We start from the raw sequence: 18,822 nt of genomic DNA, 5'->3' as shown, positions 1-18,822 counted from the left end.
TGATGTATCATATGATGTTAGCCGACGCGCGACTGACACTTTAAATATTTAATTAAAATATAATTATGGACTAACAAACGAAAATAAATACACTACAATAATTATCTACAAATGAAATACAATCGATTCCACATCTATTTTTTTTGTACACGAATCTACTTCTACAATTTTTTAGATACCGGGTTGAACGTTTGCACACAAAATAGAGTATTATAGAAAATATGTTCTCCTATAATTGTATTAAAATCCGTCGACTGGTATAGCTTTTAAGGGGATTTTTATTTTTCAGAAAAGCGTGTTTTACGCTGTAGCTTTCTCAATATTTGAGATATCGATCTATTTCTAATTCTATTATATTTTTCAGTTTTTTAAACCCCTATTTCATATATAATTCTTTAAGATTTGATTGATTAGATCCATTTTTATACGCGATCAAAGGTCCATAATTTTTTTAGAAATATGTATAGCAAATTTTGAAATATCTGGCAATAATTATAGTTTTATTATATTCTTGGCTTAATTGTCTAGATCGGATCATGATCTAAAATGGGTACGATTCAAGCAATTAAGTCAAGATCGGGGCATGATCCAGACAATTAAGCCAAGATCGGGGCATAATCCAGACAATTAAGCCAAGATTTGGGCATGATCCAGACCCAGACAATTAAGCCAAGATCGAGGCATGATTTGAATCAAGATCGGGAGACGTTCCAGACAATTAAGTCAAGATCGGGGGACGAACCAGACAATTAAGCCAAGATCGGGGCACGATCTAGACAACTGCCGTGATCGGAGCATGATCCGTACTTATAGTACCAAAATTATAGCAGCCACTAATTTTGGTATTAGAAAAATAATTTCGGATACAATTACATCACAGCATCTCAAAAATATGTTAAATTTTAAAAAAATAGTATTTAATCTTTATTTAATTAAAGAATAACTATAACTTCATCTAATATATAATTGTCAAGTTTCATCAATTTTTAACACATTCATACTTCTTTGAATGTTCAAGACGCTTGTCGTCACCTTAGCCACAGTATACAGTAGCGCAACTCTCTGTCGGCACTTTTGATGTCGGTGAAGCCAGATTCACAGTACGCATGCGCAAGTTGAGCCAGTTTATACGGTAACGCCATCTGAATCTCTTTCTCACTTACTCTTTCCTTCTGTCTTTGCCTGCGTTCGTTTTCTTCCACTGGGAACATATACTATATTAAAAATCTATAATATACGTAACGTACCTTATATATTTTTAGTATAGTACATGTTCCCAGTGGGAGAAATTGAGAGAAAACGAACGCAGGGTTTATGTTGTCATTCTTATTCATTGTTACATCAGAGAAATCGGATTTTCGGATTATAAATAAGCATCATGGTTGGTAGTAACAGTTAAAAAGTTAAAAGTTAAATAATGAAGTTAATAACTTTTTTAACTCAACTTAATTAATTTCAAATAAATTTATTTTTAACTTCAAGTTATTTTCTAATTATTTTTAAAGCATATAAAACCTAACTTATTAACTTTTTGTTTTAGTTAAAAATGTAATTATGTAAAAGAAAAAATTATTAATAAGATACATATATATTCTCATATAAAAAATAATATTTCTTTTTTATAAACACTAAAATATTTAAACAATTAAAATATTAAATTTATTTGATGTGTATGATTTATATTATAATTATTTTATTTAAAGTAATCTAATTTTAAAACATGTTACGACATTCTAATATAATATAAATTTTTAAAATTAACTTTTTATTTAGCTGAAGTAAGATAAGTTAATGTAATCTCTAAATGCAATATTTACTATTTTTTTGTTTATGTGACTTTTAACGTAATTAAATTATTTTTATAAATTATTTAAGTTTAACTTATAATTTATAGTGTTAAAAAATATTAACTTACCTAATTGTATAAATATTAATTGTGTATACATTATATTATATTTGTTGTATCTATAAAAGCAAACTCATAAAGAAGTATTATATGTTTGCGCTTTAGAATTGATTATGTAGATGTGAAAGATATGTAATAATATTAATTTATGGTAAGTTCAGGTATAACAGCAAAGTTTATATATTTTATATAAAAAGTACACGTTTTTGTTCATAAACATATGTATATATTTTATTTTTTATTATCTAGAATAAGTTTATATCTTTGACATTTATATTATTTAAAAATACATTTGTCGTATAAAACGTGTGTATGTGTACGTAGCACGCGCGCGTGCGCGCGTGTATGATGTGTGTATGGAATACAAACTATTATACAACGTGACATTTACAAAATATTATTTAAAGTTGCTAATAAAAAACAAAATTAATATGTGTATTTCAATAAAATACAAAGTTTATAACATATATACTTACGTTTTTTAATTTCTAAGATCGTATTTCAATTATTATTGCGAAAAGTAACACATTTAGTTTAAATAATATAAAAATTTAAAGTTTTACAATCATTACAGTATAATAAACTTAACGTATGTTACATGTAAAGCATAAATTAATATGGACGCTTAATATACCTAAATCGTTAATATATATCTACTTACACTTTGGCAAAAATGACTATTCAGCTTTTATTTTGTTTCCCCACAGTCCCACCAATGATATGACAAATCTGAATAAAAAAAAAATAATAATATATCTTATGAAAAATATTCTTATTTCTATCTTACCGCTATATATTACAATAAGCGTTTTTTATTTCCATATATCTTACCTCCACTGTGATATTAAAAATAATCTTACATCTATCTTATCGCTACACGTGTACAAATTACAAATTATTTATGATAAAAACTGTATCATGCAAGAAAGAAACCAAAATTAAAGATGTAAAATATTCCACATTTTTCTATTGCTTTGACCAACCCCTTTACGTGCCTTATTATGTTGTATTAGTGCGTAATAAATGCGCATGCGAAAAAATAATTTAACAAGAAAATTTGAGGGAAAGTTGGGACATGGAGTTTCAAAGTTAATATCTTTTACTAAAGAAAGTAAATAAGCACCAATATTTTTTTTATAACAATTACTTTCAAAATTTTTAATAAATATTTCATCTAATTTATGTATGTATGAACAAAATTGATTACTTGGAATATTCAAAGCTCCAAAAAGTTCTCCATTCTCAGTTCCATAATCACGAAATGAACAATATAAAGTAGTGTTATCTAAAACTTGAGTAGTTTCATTTATATAATCTGTACACGCTTCACACGAATGTATTGCTAAACATCTTTTTATTAAATAACCGCAAACGTATTTAAATGCATTTTGTTCTGGCAGGTCCATAGAACGATAATCGTGTGTTGGAACATCTAAAATTTTACATGAAGTAGGTGATGTATTAAAGTCGGATTCTGTAGAGTGAAGATTTGATGTTTCCATAAGATTTAACATTTCATCGGAATCTGGAGCACAATTTTTCGTATCACAATGTTGTAATAATTTAACACTAAATAGTTTTTTAAAAGCGCGTGAAAACTGTATAGGAGTTGGATTTACAGAATTACCACATTGTTGCCGAACAGAACCAAAAAAATTTTCGAGACAATCCGTATTTATTTTACGAGTTTGTAGATATGGAAAATTAAAAGTCTTCAATATGTCCCATAATTGTATAATACTATTAATAGTGATCTGCCAGCATTCAAAGCATTTAATCTTTACAATTTTACCCTTATTATTAATAGTTGTAATATTTTTTAAGAAATTCAACGTTTCTTGTAAAAATTTCAATTGTTTCGTGCTTCCGATAAAAACTTCTCTATATTCTTTTAGACTGATCATAAAAGATGAATTTAATATATCAAACAATTTATCGAAACGATCAATAAATTCTACTGTCCCAATTGCTTCAGATGGAAGATAACCTACAGACATTAGCGTGCACATACGAGATTCCGGCTCGGACCGTCGCACGAGTCGGACGTGTTTGCGAGTCGCTCTCTACCGCTATCGATAGTTGCTAGGATATAGTTAGTGTCGTGTTGCCTTATCGTACCGGCCCGGGGTGACCCTTCTATTCGGGCGGTTGTTATATATTTTTAGTAGCTCCCCTCTCGGAGGGGGAGCGATATTCCAGGGATGAATCCTCCTGTGGTCCCGAGTGATATTAACGATGATAAGCGTGTGCCGATGGACACTTCAGTGTGCAATAAGAGACAGAGGTCGAGTATTTCGGAAGAATACTTTGACGAGTTCTCTAAGGACAATTTATCGTTGAACGACCGGCTCGAGATGATGTGTGCCGGGATTACTAAAAAACGCGCCACGTCTGTGGATCAGATTAACGACGAAGAAAACTCGACTGATTTACAAGTGCTCTCGCCCCCGGGGAACGAGACGGAGGTGGGCAATACGATTTGTGATAGGGGTGACCCGGTGAACTGTGATATTAACAATAAAACGAGTGTGACGACGTCTCCGGTAGACGAAGATATTAACAATAATAGCCAGTATGAGCGCACGCCTGAAACCTTGGGCGGTCACGTGAACAACAGTGACGAGCGGCATGATACGGACGTGAGTCTCATGTCGAGGATTGAAAAGGAGATATATACAGTAAGCGAACAAGGATTGAAGAAGTGTGTAAACAAGCCGGAATTCCAGCGGTATACTAAGTTTGACGAACACTATGAAGGTAAAGCTAAGATTACCGTTAGGCTTGAGCCACAGTATGCCGCTACCAGAAAGGGCATGAATGAAATAAAAATTTGGATGCTCCTTTCTGATTCGAATATTCGCCCCACAGCCGTGGAAATGCTAAACCATTTCTTGGCTGAAGTAGAATTTGCTAATGCTACAGAGGCCAACCGTGCGCTTAAGATTGTTGAAAAATCAAGGGTTCCAAAAATAAAAGCATATATTGAGCAACGCAGTATTATTAGCAAGGGCGTTATTGCAGACTGGCCGGCCGGTATCCCGGAGCTTTGGGAAGTGTTGCAAGATAGGGCTGATATATTGAGTCTGGAAAGAATGTATCGGAGAAAGTGGGACGTTGCTACTAGAACATCATCTCTCATGGCCACGGATAATATTATGATAACATTTAAGGCGAAAAGTATCAGGAATCTGAAGATTTTTCAACATGGTGTTAACCTCAGAGTAAGGCCGTTTATTCCGCAAACTAAACAATGTTTTAATTGTTTTAAGTTCGGTCACACTAAGTTGGCATGTAAAAGCGACACTCGCTGCATCGTGTGTGGAGATAAAACACACGGTAATGTTCAATGTAAAAAATCTATACGATGTTTCAATTGTCATGGTCCGCATAAATCAACTTTCCGTGGTTGCCCGGTGTACGTGAAAAACAAGAATATAAACGCAATTATGGCGTTTAACAATATCTCTTTCTACAGTGCGAGAAGGCTGGTGGAGGGAAAATCCCCGCCTACAGATAGGCCTATGGACAGCAGGATGGATCCTACTAGTTGGCCGGTATTACCGCCGCGGAGGACGAGGCCTGTGATACCGGAGGCACGCGAACCAACGCCGCGTAAATTTTCCTATGCTGATAGTGGCCCCCCGAAAGGTAGAAGCAGAGCGAGGCCTATTTCAAGTGGTATCGGCAACTACTTTGCCCAATTTAATAGTCATGAAGAAGATATTACTGCGGACAGAAGAGGATTGGCCTTATCTGGTAACCGAGGAGCTTCTTGGTCTCAGGTGGTGCGTCGTGAGGTTGGAGATGAGGCGGCGCAGCGGGATGCTGCGGTGGGTGTGATCGTTGCGAGCATAATGTCTCTCATTGAGAGATTTCCAGTGGCTAGGATGGGCCTGATTGAGGCATTGACGAGGGAGAGACATGAGGCATCTCCCCCTACACGTGGCGGTGCAGGGGATGGTGCCAATAAGGATATGAATATGGAGAATAATAGTGAGGGAAGGACTCCCTCTCACGAGAGAACATAATTCAGGCTCCTTCTGTGGAATTGCAGAGGATACCGTAGTTGTAAGGAGGAACTGGCCCGACACGCTTCGGAGTATGACATTGTGATTCTAACAGAAACAAGATGTAAGGGTCCACGAGGTGTTACTCTTTCTAACTTTAAATCTGTCAATAGTGCCAACAGACTGGGTAGTGGCGGTGTATCTGTCTCTCTACGCAATTCTGTGGAGTTCTCTGAAATCCCATTACAAGTTGCTTTGCCGGTGGGGTATGATGTTGTGTGTGTCAAGACAAATAATCTATCTTATAATGTTAACATTGTTGCTGTTTACAGGCACCCCTGTGAGCCGATGAACAGACATGATTTCAGACCGATTTTTAATGCTATTAGGGGAAATGGCCTGGATACAATTATCATGGGAGACTTTAATGCCCATAACACCCTATGGAACTGCCCAACTACTAACGGTAATGGTGACTTGTTACATGAAATTATGGATGAGGAGGAACTGTTGTGCGTGAATGTGGACACTTGCTCTCGAGGCGGTGTCAGGGGTCAAAGGGACACAAACCTAGACCTTCTCTTTGGCACAAGGAAAATTATTGAGGGAGTTTCATACTCGCAGGAGCCGGATCCTTGGGGCAGCGATCATCACCCGTTATCTTTTTCATTTGGAAGCTCCCCTTTGATATATGGTAAGGTTACCAACAGGTTGTCTACCAAGAAAACGGACTGGGGTAGATTCTGTGAATTAATGAAGGGGGAAATGAAGGATATTGCTCAGCGACGCATTCTCCTGGGGCAGGATCTGGAGGCGTGCTACTCGTCATTTATCGCTTCTATTGGGAGCGCTGTTGCGACGGCCTCGGGCAGAAGAAGTACCGATCCGCCCACGCACGTCCCTCAGAATAGAAGAAAACCGTCTCATAAATGGTGGGACGCTGAGTGTGACGAGGCCATTCGTATCAGAAGGGAATCCTTCAAGTCATTTAAGTCTACAAAGAGTCTACATGATTGGCAGGCGTATAAGAGGGCTTCCGCGATAGTTAAAAAAACTATCAAGCAGAAGAAGAAGATTGGCTTCGAGGAGTTCTGTAAGGGCATCGATAGGTTCACCAGCCTATCATATGTGTGGAAGATTATGCGTATTTTCAAGAACGCCAGAAAAAACTTGGAATGGAATACTTGGCCCACTAAGAATAGGGAGGATGTTGTGAAGTCTTCTATCGACTGTCTTGCTCCGCCTTTTGTGGGGGTGGAGCCGATTTCTGACTTTGATGGATGTCGACCAAATGCTGAGTTGGATGCACCGTTTACCCGGGAAGAGATGACGAGGGCTTTGGAGATGATCCGTAAGGACTCATCCCCGGGGCTTGATGGCATTGAATATAAAACTATCAAGGCCCTTCCGGACATGGCCAAGGAACATTTGCTGGAGATTTACAACAGGGTGTGGTCAACATGCTGCATACCTGGTGACTGGTTTAACTACCAAGTGATTTTTATCGATAAGGTCGGCTGTGAAAAGGTTAGGCCCATATCCCTGTCTTCCTGCGTTGGCAAAGTGATGGAGAGGATGATCAATGAGCGTTTGGTCTGGTGGGCTGAGAAGGAGGACAAATTTAGCCCGTCCCAGAGTGGCTTTCGCAGGGGTAAGTCATGTGCCGATAATCTGGTCAGAATTGTGTCGGACATCAAATCTGCGTTGTGCGTTGGTGAATACACGTTGGCAGCCTTCCTAGATGTCTCGTCCGCGTATGACAGTGTGGACTATTGGATAATGTTGAGGAGATTGATAGCGCTTGATTGCCCCCCAGCTATAGCCAGATTCGTCAGTTTGTGGCTGTATCGTAGAAGAGTGCGATTTATAATTAATTCTGGTTTATTTGTGGATCGACTTGTTTATCGGGGCCTCCCGCAGGGTGCTGTCTTGAGTCCGATACTGTATTCATTGTACACACAGGGTCTATGTGCGGACTTGCCGGAGGGTGTCGAGGTGGTTGAGTTTGCTGATGACATCGGGGTTTATGTACGTGGACCGAATCGGGAGAGATGTAGACTGCTATTACAGAGGGCCATTGATATTATTGCTGAACGACTGCGGGGACTGGGCCTGGACCTGGAACCTAGAAAGACGGTATTGGTGGATTTTTCTAAGAGCGGGTACATCGACAGAAATATGAACATAGTCATTGATGGGTGCAGGGTTTTTAATTGTGGCGGGGCCAGATTCCTGGGTGTCTGGTTGGACAACAAGCTGAGTTTTGAACAGCAAATTCAGATCGTGAGGGGTAAAGTGAACCGTGCCAACTCCATTATTAGATATCTATGTGGGGTCTCAAGAGGAATAGAGGTCAACACTGCATTATTGCTATACAAGAGTCTCGTCAGATCGGTTGTTGACTATGCGTGCTTCGTGTTCTTCCCCAGGGGGTGCTCGTTGCAGCTTAAGTTGGAGAGAGCCCAAAATCTTGGGATACGCACTGCCCTTGGTTATAGGAACTCTACTCCGAATAACGTGATCATCGCGGAGGCCAAGGTGATGCTGCTAAGGGACCGAGCGCTGATGCTGGGCGCTAACTTCGCAAATAAGGCGATTGCTCACAACACTAATGGCCTATGCGATAAGATGCGTGGGCTGTTGATGGCTGAGAATTTTAAGAGATATAGACAACCCGCATATAGACTCTCTCTCCTTGCGGAGATATGGCGCAGAGTGGAAAGAACGAGAAGGCTTAGCGGCCCGGTTGAGAAGCCGCAAATCTTCAACGGATTTTTTAATGCCCACACCTTTATTCCGAGGGTGGACTTAGATATTGGTGCAGTGAGAAAAAATAAAAAGTGTTCCGACCGAGCTCTGATCAAGAAGATAATCGAGAGGTTCCAACTGAAAAACAACCCGGATATCATCTTCACCGACGGCTCTTATAAGGAAGATGCGATGGCCACTGGTGCTAGCATTGTGATTTGCGATCAAGAGGAGGCTTTCAAGATGAGCCTCCCTAGTGTATGTTCATCTTATACTGCTGAGGCTTTCGCGGTCTGTGCTGCCCTGCGGCTGCTGTGGATGCGAAGATATGAGAGTGGTGATGAAGTGATTATTTTGTCCGACTGCCAATCTGTCCTTAAATCTATTTGCAACAATCACCTGAATGTGCATAAAAATAAGTATGTCACAGAGGCCAGAATATTGATTTACAATTTGGAGAGATTGAGAGGCAAGAAGATCGTGCTAGTGTGGATTCCTTCACATGTGGGCATTCTGGGAAATGAGATTGCTGACGGACTTGCTAAGGAGGCAACGGAGGAGGAGCCCGACCCCACCATCTCGGTCCCTGTGGGGGACTTGTTGGTGCGAGCGAGAGAGGAGTCATGGAAGGCAACGCAATTATCGATCGAACGCGATGCTCAACACAAGGGCACTTTCTATTTCGATACATTCTATGATCGAGAGGCGAGACAGCCGTGGTTTTGCAAGGTCCGCGCGGAGAGATATTTTGTTACATGGATCAATCGCCTTAGGGCAAACCATTATAATTTGAACGCGTCCCTGCACAGGAAAAATTATATAGGTAGTGCGAGATGCGAATGCGGGTGTGAATACGAGGATATACACCACGTTATTTTGAGATGCAATAAGTACGACGATCAGAGGTTAATCATGGATGCCGAGCTGAGAGAGTTTGAATTTACTGAGGATATAGACATATTCCGTTTAATACGCGCGAAGAATTGGGACATAGCGGATATAATTTTTAAATTCATTAGAGCTACGCGTAGAGTGATTTGAATTGACTGTGTTTTGATGGTGATAGAGACACGAGACTATAGTATATGGTCATTATTAGTTTTAGATCAATTGTGCCAAATGGCCTAGTGCTGAAGGCGCCTAACCGTCCTCACCCGAGGACATATTGGAAAAACCCCCCCCCCGCGTGCACATACCGGCAGCTACATGATTACTTAAAACTTGTACGGCGTACTTAACTTTCATTTTCGAAAAATTATTGGGTTCAATATGAATGGGAGATAATTTAGGAGCTGCCTTAATCCATTGTTTAGTATCTTTTGAATAAAATTGAACAATATAAGACCATGATGCAAAATTTATCATTAAATTTTAAATTATACTTTAATAAATTATTACGCGTTGCTTTGATTAAATGGGGAGTATCAAAAATATATAATATATTTTGTTCATCAACAACAAACATTGAATTTTTAGTTGATATCCCTAATTCGCGAGATAATTGCAAAAAGTTGGAACCCATGTCCGTAATTAACGCATGCACAGTAGCACCACATTCTTTTAATTTTCTTATTGCATCAAAAATAATAGTTTTTATTGTATCGCTTGTACAAGTAGTCGCTACAAAACAATAACAAAGTGGAACTTTCCAGTTGCCTGCTATACTTCGTGCCATAATAACAAATGCATTCTTTGCAGATATTGGTAATTTATTATCACCAACATCTTGGAATCCTATTATTTCGTCTCGTGAAACATCGTAAAATAAATGAGATTTTAAACTCATTTCATCTATGCACAGTACACAATGTCGCTCGATAAGTGATAATGAATTTAATTTTATTTTTAAAGCCTCAAAGACTTTTATATTAAGACCAGGAAGAATATTCCAATTATATGTGAAAGATTGTAAAGTACGCACGGAAGGTAATGTAAAGATTTTTCTTAATTCTTTATAATTTCGCGGACTTAAAAAGTACATTGATAAAGCAAATTTTTTAAAATCATTATTGTATCGTATGCCACGTTTGTCTCTTGTTTGCGCGTCTACTTGTACTGACAGTAACATACTAAATTTGTCCGGTAACCACTTATTTCCTAATGTTCTTAAAGTTTCTAATTCTTTATTCTTTTGTACCTTATCTTCTCCATGTGGTGATTCTTTAGTGGTGATACTTTTTTCCACTTTCTTTCGAAGACGTCGCAGTTTTTGCTGGAGATCTTTGTTTTTTAATCTCATTTTCTCTATGGTTTTGCACAACCGTTTCTTTGTAGGGCTGTCCTTTTTCTTGGATGTCATCGTTGCTTTCGATATCATTGTTTTGACAGGTATACTGGATGTGCTTCTAAATTAACACAAAAATCATTAAAAATAAAAAAAATAAAAAAATTGAACAAAAAAGTATGCATAAAATTCTATTTTAATTATAAAACAAAGAACAATAAGTATATAAAAACACAATAAGTAATAATAAAAAAGTAATTTTAAAAATAATATAGGCATGTAAGACAATGAAAAATATATGAATTTTTTGTTGGCCTACATCTACGTATACTATATTACTATAGTACTCTCCTAACAAAGAATACTTATATTATGTTAAAATGTAAAAGTAGTATATATAAGCAGTTAGATAAGTAGTTTGCACTTGTTGTCTATTTTTCTCTTAATAGTTTTTTAATAACTTGATAATAATTTGATAATAATTATTATACTAAATGTACATTTTTATTTTACTAAATTTTTTATAAATTTATATATAATATTTATGAATAGAAAAGTATAGAAATGGGATAATATATAGCAATACATGTAAAAACTTACGGTTTCATAATTTCAACATCCATTGTAATTTCCTCTTCTATGTTGTCAGTATCCATTTCAATTTCCTCTTCTATGTTGTTTCCTTTTTCTTTTTCTATAACAGAATTTGCTTGCTCTTGTATATCTTCCGTTATTGTGTCCTTTTCTGCTTCTGCATCCATTTCTATTTCACTGCAAAAAGATTTTAAGTTACATAATTTACTATATTAATACAAAATCAATAATACATGATGTTTGAAAATAATATTTTTAAGATGTCATTATATATGTTCTTATTTTGAACATGTGTGCTGACTGGATATGTTTGTATGAAATATTGGCCGCGTTCAGGCAACACAACTGTTGAGTGAGCGCTCATTATGATTGGTTGTTACACTTAGATCCGGAGAAGAACCAATCATATTAAAGAATCACTGACCGCTCACTCAACAGTTGTCTTTCCTGAATGCGGCCATTATTACATTTTAAAACAACCAAAAAGAAACTGCAATAAAATTGATAGCAATCTAAAACATAATTATATAACCTACATTGTTTTAAAACATGATGCTAAATCTTCTCCAAATCTTGTGGGTATGGCATCAGGATGAAGAAGAATTCTTCTTTTATTAATCCTAAACCATTTCTCCTCAAAATGCAAAGAGCATAATCGGCAATTTCTATACGAATATTCAAGTCCTTTTTCTTTTAAATCTAGTCTTCCACTTGCTTGTACCCATTGCAACCATCTGTTATTACAATGTATTAAACATTATAAATTTATGTAAAAAAATATAACGTAATTAGAAAAACTAAAAATACTGTTATAAAATAAAATGAAAAACCTGTCATGTTCTTTTGGAAATCTAAATACATGTCTTCCTTATTCCAATTGAAGATTTCCAGGACATCCTGTTATTGAACAGGTTTTAGTTTTTTTTGCACTCATTTCCTTACTACTTCTGTTTTCTTCTGCATCTGAAACAGAGCTAAGATCAAAGTGTTTTCTGCAAGAGAATTGAAAATCTGAACAATATAATATATGTACAGATCTACAATTCTCTTTAAGGATAAATGTCACTTCCTTTCCTGCTTTCCCTTCACTTCACATCACATCACTTCACATCACTTCACTTCACATCACTTCACTTTACATCACTTCACTTCACTTTTTTCACTCCTCTTTAAATATCTAAATTATCTAAAATATCAATTGAACGACATAACCACATATACTGTGACAACCGATGTGGTAAGCTAATGCCGCCAATTTCTAAACATTTGAATGGTCATGAGAAAGAGCGAAAATGGAAAGAGTAAGTGAGAGAGAGATTCAGATGGCGTTACCGTATAAACTGGCTCAACTTGCGCATGCGCGCTGCGTTTTTGGCATCATCTGACGAAGAGAGTTGCGCTACTGTTTAGCAGCAACAGTGTTTTGTTTACAGATTGCGATTGAATAAATTCATTGAACGTTCTTAATAAAAAGACAGGATGCCTCAAGAACTAATCAACCAAATCTTAAAGAATTATATATGAAATACGGGTAGAAAAGACTTGAAAATATAATAAAATTAGAAAAATTGCGCCAAACCAGTCGCAATTTATTCAATTTTAAATCTGTTATATTCTTCAGTCTTATATTCACAAGTCCATATATGGACCATGTAGCCTGAACTACTCAAGTCAACATCGATTTAACATTGTGTCGATTGTAAAGCTCCATATTTGTGCCACTATAATTAGTAATAAAATCACTTTTTATATATTTAAAAAATTATTTTAAAGTAGAAATAAAAAATTAATGTATAAATAAAAAAATGAAACAAAATGAAAAAATTAAGAAATATCCGCACGTAGTAGGGATCATTTTAATAAAAACATTACGTATTTAATTAATTTTTGTAATAGTATAACAAAAATATTAGCCAATAAAGCTTATCACAATAAAAAAGTGTGCAAGTAGAAACTTGCACATTGCTTTCTCTTAGTTTTTAAGTGTGCAAGTAGAAACTTGCACATTGCTCCTTCATAATTTTTAAGTGTACAAATTATAAATTTGAACATTATACTTCCTCGATATCACAATTTTTAAGTATGCAAATTATAAATTTGCACGTTGCTTACGCAACATTTTATTTCGCTCATAAAGCTTCCTCTATGAAGAAGCCAAATTAATAAATATCTACTAATAATTATACATAAAAAATAGGCTTTCTCATAAGAGGTAGCTTTATGAGCGAAATAAAATGTTGCGTAAGTAACGTGCAAATTTATAATTTGCATACTTGAAAATTGTGAGGAAGTAATGTTCAAATTTTTTAATTTTATAATATATGTCGGCTAGTTTCATGGTCTACAATTAAATAATTAATTTAAAATTAATTATAAATTAACAAACAAAAATAAATGCACTACAATAATCTACAAACGAAATACAATCGATTTCACATTTTATTAAAACGTGTCATTAATTTTTTTAAAAAAGTGTCAGTCGTCGGCTAACACACGAATGAGGCAGCAGCTATTGATTAGAACGGCGTCGATCCCTTTTCAATTCGCATTAGTACGCAGAGCGGGCAGACAACCGTTCCGAATTACTAAAGCGCTTCATGCGCATTGACAAAACGAAACGATTCCGAAGCGCTACGCAACAGTAAGGCAGTCTATGCGTTTCATGCGCAACTCGGAACGGACCCTGTGATACCGGCCCTGAAAGTTGCTGGACTGCGTTCGAAAACTTTACTCGGGTGCACAGCGCGTCGTTCCATCTTTGTTACTTACTAAAAATTGAACAAGGACAGAACAATGCTGGTGTGCGCCCGAGTGAAGTTTTCGAACGCAACCCTGTCAATCATGAATCTTTTCCCCTAGGGTAGAAACGTGAAAAATGAAAAATATCTCTTTCTATTGATGTTAAATAGAAAGAGATAGTCATATAAAACTTTTCATTTTCCACGTTTCACATTAATACAATGATTGACCCCTTGAGTGAATATCGGAATGCAGCTATCTTTTCCCCTAGGACGGAAACGCGAAAATAAAGTTCTAAATAAAGCTGGGAGTCGATTGTGTACCTTGAAACGAGGTGAAAATTACAAAAGTGAACAGATTTTACTAGATTTCCACAAATAAAATCGTAGATACGCTAGTGAATTTCCTCACTTTTGTAATTTTCACCTCATTTCAAGATGCACAATCGACTCCCTGGAGGTCGATTCTAGGGGTCGATTCTGTATTTTGCAGTATTTTGAGACGAGGTAAAAATTACAAAAGTGAACAGATTTACTAGATTTCGACAAATAAAATTGTAGATTCTCTAGTGAATTTCCTCACTTTTGTAATTTTCACCTCGTCCCAAGATACAGAATCGACCCCTGTAAAACGAAGTGAAAATTACAAAAGTGAACAGATTTACTAGATTTCGACCAATAAAATCATAGATACCCTAGTGAATTTCCTCACTTTTGTAAAGCGAGGAGCACACACTTCTGCACAACGCATAATGCGTAAGCATAAAAAAACTGATTGGTCCATATACATGTGCATAAGAAAATAGACCAATCAATTTTCTTATGCTTACGCATTATGCGTTATGCAGAAGTGTGTGCTCCCCGCTTAACTTTCACCTCGTTTCAAGAACCGTAAAAAGGGTGCATCCCGATGGAGAAGGAATAATAGCGGAACGGAACAGTAAAAGGTGGAAGCACATAAAATTGCAGGAACCATAAGCAGAAGGCAGAAGCCATATGCGCTTGCGCTATGGTATCTGTTAGAGCTCAACCCCGCGAGGGGACCGGCCGCCTAGTAAGTGTGTCACATTGTTTTCCACCTTTTATGGCTTCTGCATTCTGCTTATGGCTCCTGCAATTTTATGTGCTTCCACCTTATAGAGATATAAGAATAGAGTGCGCAAGCGAGCTGAAAAGGCGATAGAGAAATAGAAAGAGAACGCTGCATATGGGCCCCTGCTGTCTTTGTCTATGCGCGCATGTGCAGTGATGTGCAGGTCATGAAAGATTGTACCTCGGTATTCTCGATGTTTTATCTCGTGATTTCAAAGAATACGAATGCAAAATAATAAGCTCACGATTTTCAGTGGACAATAGCAAAACTGTATACTTTTATAAATATTTAATAATGTGCATTTAATATTATATTGTTTGTAGTAAAATTTTTATTTTTTTATTTTTTTATATTTTATTTCTTTGTGTTAAATAATAAGACTGATTTAAAAGATTTAATTTTTGTGTTAAAAGAATTTAATTTTTGTGTTTAAAAAATTTAATTTTTGTGTTAAATAATAAAAGACTGAATAGAATTCTATTCTATTCTATGATTAACATTGTATGAACAACATGTAATAAATTTTGTTTTATTATTATATATATTGAGTATATTTATATACAATTCCATATTCAATTCCATATTAAAAAAAAAAGTAATATTTTATGGTAATACTATGTACTTTGCTGTAATAATTTGGTAATTTTGGGAATTATTATTTAAGGATATATTTTCAAAGAGGTTCAAGGCTTCAAGGGGTTAGAACATAAATGCGTTATTATAGGTTATATCTCTACATGCGTTATAGACACTGAGCAGCGCAAAGACGCATGCGTGCATAGACAAAGACAGCAGGGGCCCATATGCAGCGTTCTCTTTCTATTATTCCTATATCGCAGTCTCTTACGTGCGAGCATATGACTCGCGCACTCTATTCTTATATCTCTATGTTCCACCTTAACGGAAAAGAGATATGGTGGGGGGTTAACCAATCAGAGTAGTTCCGTTTCAATTCCGTTCCGTGTTATAGTGAGCGCATGGGTTTCCCATGGCACGGAGTTGTTACGGAACGGAAAAGAAACGGAAAAATTTGTAACCTATCCTGTCAAAAGTTCGCGAATAATCATTGGTAGGTAACCCCCACCATGTCTCTTTTCCGTTACTGTTCCGTTCCGCTATTCCTTCACTATCGGAATGCACCCTAAATAAGCCCCCAGGACCCCTATTCTGTAACTTTAATGACAGTGTCGGTATCGTTATGTCGTCGTTGCGCAGCTTTTTTTCCATATAGTATACCTGCGCAACGACAACGTAACGATACCGACACTGTCGTTACGAGTTACAGAATATGGGTCCTGGCCTGCGTTCTGAAACCTTACTCGAGTTAACTCTAGTTAACTCGAGGCGTTCAGAAATGCCGAGTTGACCCATTTGTGGCGTTCAGAAACACGCTTGAGTCAACTCTCGAGTTAACTATTTCTACCCACGTCGAGGAGGTAGGTAGAAATTACTCGACATGCGCACATATATAGATTCCGTCACATAAGGGGCACATAACGCATGTTCTCGAAACACGCCTTTTTTAGGTTAAAGTTATTCACAAGAACCGGCGAACAAAAAGGGATACGGACACTATTTTCCTGATGCGCTGCCATATTTTCACTCATATTCAATGCTTGATGGAAGAACGCCATGTTAACCCGTGATGTTACTTTCGTCGTCCATAAACGACAGTAACCCGAAGTCAACTCTAACTCTACTCCTACTCTACCTGGGTAAAAGTTTCTGAACGCAGGCCAGGGGGTCGATTCTATATCTTGGGACGAGGTGAAAATTACAAAAGTGAGGAAATTCACTAGAGAATCTACAATAGGTTTGTTTGCGTTGCTTAAATCCCCAAACATTTTTGCACTTGAAATGAGATAAATATATATTCGACTGTTGGAGAGAGAGAAAGTGAAGATGCTGAGTGCAAAAAGTGCAAGCAACGCGAATAGAGTGAATTTCATTTGTCGAAATCTAATAAATCTGTTCACTTTTGTAATTTTCACCTCGTCTCAAAATACAGAATCGACCCCCAGACTAGAGACCCTATAATAAGAGTCTGGCCATACGGTAACAGGCTTTTGATTGGTCCGCCATTTCTCCTCAACTCCCGCCGAATTTTGAATCATGGTAATTTCAATAATTGCAAATTTTAACAACACAATTAAAAAATAAATGTTCTATAGTAAAAATATTGTTAATATAGTAGTTTAATTATAAATCTTTGTAATATATTTATTTAAAATCTAAAAAAATAATTCGATCTGTTCATTATATTTTGTATATTATATATTTACACAAGTATTTGATGTTTAAATGTTCTGTGTATTTATGTTTTTTATATGAAATTGTTTATAAAAAATAATAAAATGTAAAGAAAAGGTAGAATAAACGGAAATTTTAGAAGTATTATAAAATTATTTATTTAACATGCATTGCCATACTTTTGCTATCGTATCTACACTTGTTTAATGTGGTACACTTTCTCTTATTAACAATTTTTAATCTAAATACTACAAATCAAGTTATTATTTTTTTATGTAACTGATGGTGATTCAAAATATGATCGGCCTTAACCTTATTAAATTTTTTTATTAAAAAGGATTTTAACTTGATATTTTTTATTTCCAGCGCATCATCACACGGAATAAGTAAACTAGACTAGATCTAGATTGTGTGTCATCATTTATTTGCAAATGCCTCGTCTGTTTGCAATCATCATTTCTGTTATTCATGTCGTTTAGAATCTGGAAAAAATGTTATATATTAATATAAATATAAACTTTATAATGTTTCGTCATTTCATTACTAACTTCCCATACAGCACAAAATGTTTTCAAAAAATATTTCTATAAAAATATTGCGAGAAACATTTTAAAATGGTTTTAGGAATATTTTAAAATGGTTTAAAAACCTTTTTTGGTAATTAACATTTTTAAGAATATTTTAAGAATCTTTTAAAAATATTTTTAAAAACGTTCTTTTTTATCACCCAGACAAAATTTTCTTAAATATTTGAAACGTATTTTTGAAATATTAATTCAAATCAACATATTTATCGTATCATAATCTTGTTTCAAAATATTTAAAAAATATTTTTATTTCTTATTGGTTTTATAATCTTTTTTCAAATATTTTTAAAAATATTTTTGAAATATTATGAAATATTCTTAATTAAAAATGTATGTCGCTTATGTCAAAATAAAGGGATAAAGCTGAAATTTACAGAGATTGTGCACTTATATATCCCAAAAATCTGTGTTAAATTTGCGATCGATTGTCCGACCCGTTTCTGAGATATTTACTTTAAAATAGGGATGTGCTGGATATCCGGCAACTATCCGGTATCCGGCCTATCCGGCCACTTTTTCACAATCCGGCCGGATAGTTAATTTATCCGATTATTTAATCAAATCCGCCATTTTTGACATTTTTTTTAGTTTTTTGACATTATTGTGTCAATAATATTGACATATTTAACGATTTAACTCATTTCATTTAACATTGACATTGACATGCACCGGTTT

General features: G+C 35.6%; 1 protein-coding gene across 4 annotated transcripts; it reads right to left on the bottom strand.

The window, feature by feature from the left end:
- Nucleotides 1-2,518: 2,518 nt before the first annotated feature.
- On the bottom strand, nt 2,519-12,335 carry LOC112453189. 4 transcript variants are annotated; one of them, XM_025013799.1, is made up of 4 exons: nt 12,016-12,335; nt 11,486-11,656; nt 10,799-11,006; nt 2,519-2,635 (listed from the first exon to the last, which is right to left on the bottom strand). In XM_025013799.1, exons 2-4 carry the CDS (start codon nt 11,644-11,646, stop codon nt 2,588-2,590), a joined length of 417 nt encoding a protein of 138 aa, XP_024869567.1. In that variant the 5' UTR covers nt 11,647-11,656; nt 12,016-12,335; the 3' UTR covers nt 2,519-2,587. The 4 variants fall into 4 exon arrangements, with proteins under 4 accessions (XP_024869567.1, XP_024869564.1, XP_024869565.1 ...); XM_025013796.1 differs by lacking the exon at nt 2,519-2,635 and having other exon boundaries at nt 9,856-11,006; XM_025013797.1 differs by lacking the exon at nt 2,519-2,635 and having other exon boundaries at nt 9,856-11,006; nt 12,022-12,335.
- Between the last annotated feature and the right edge of the window lie 6,487 nt (nt 12,336-18,822).

This window comes from Temnothorax curvispinosus, unplaced genomic scaffold, assembly GCF_003070985.1.
Source record: "Temnothorax curvispinosus isolate PA1 unplaced genomic scaffold, ASM307098v1 QBEX01004124.1, whole genome shotgun sequence".
Classification (NCBI taxonomy): Eukaryota; Metazoa; Arthropoda; class Insecta; order Hymenoptera; family Formicidae; genus Temnothorax; species Temnothorax curvispinosus.
This window is presented reverse-complemented; position numbering and strand designations above follow the sequence as displayed.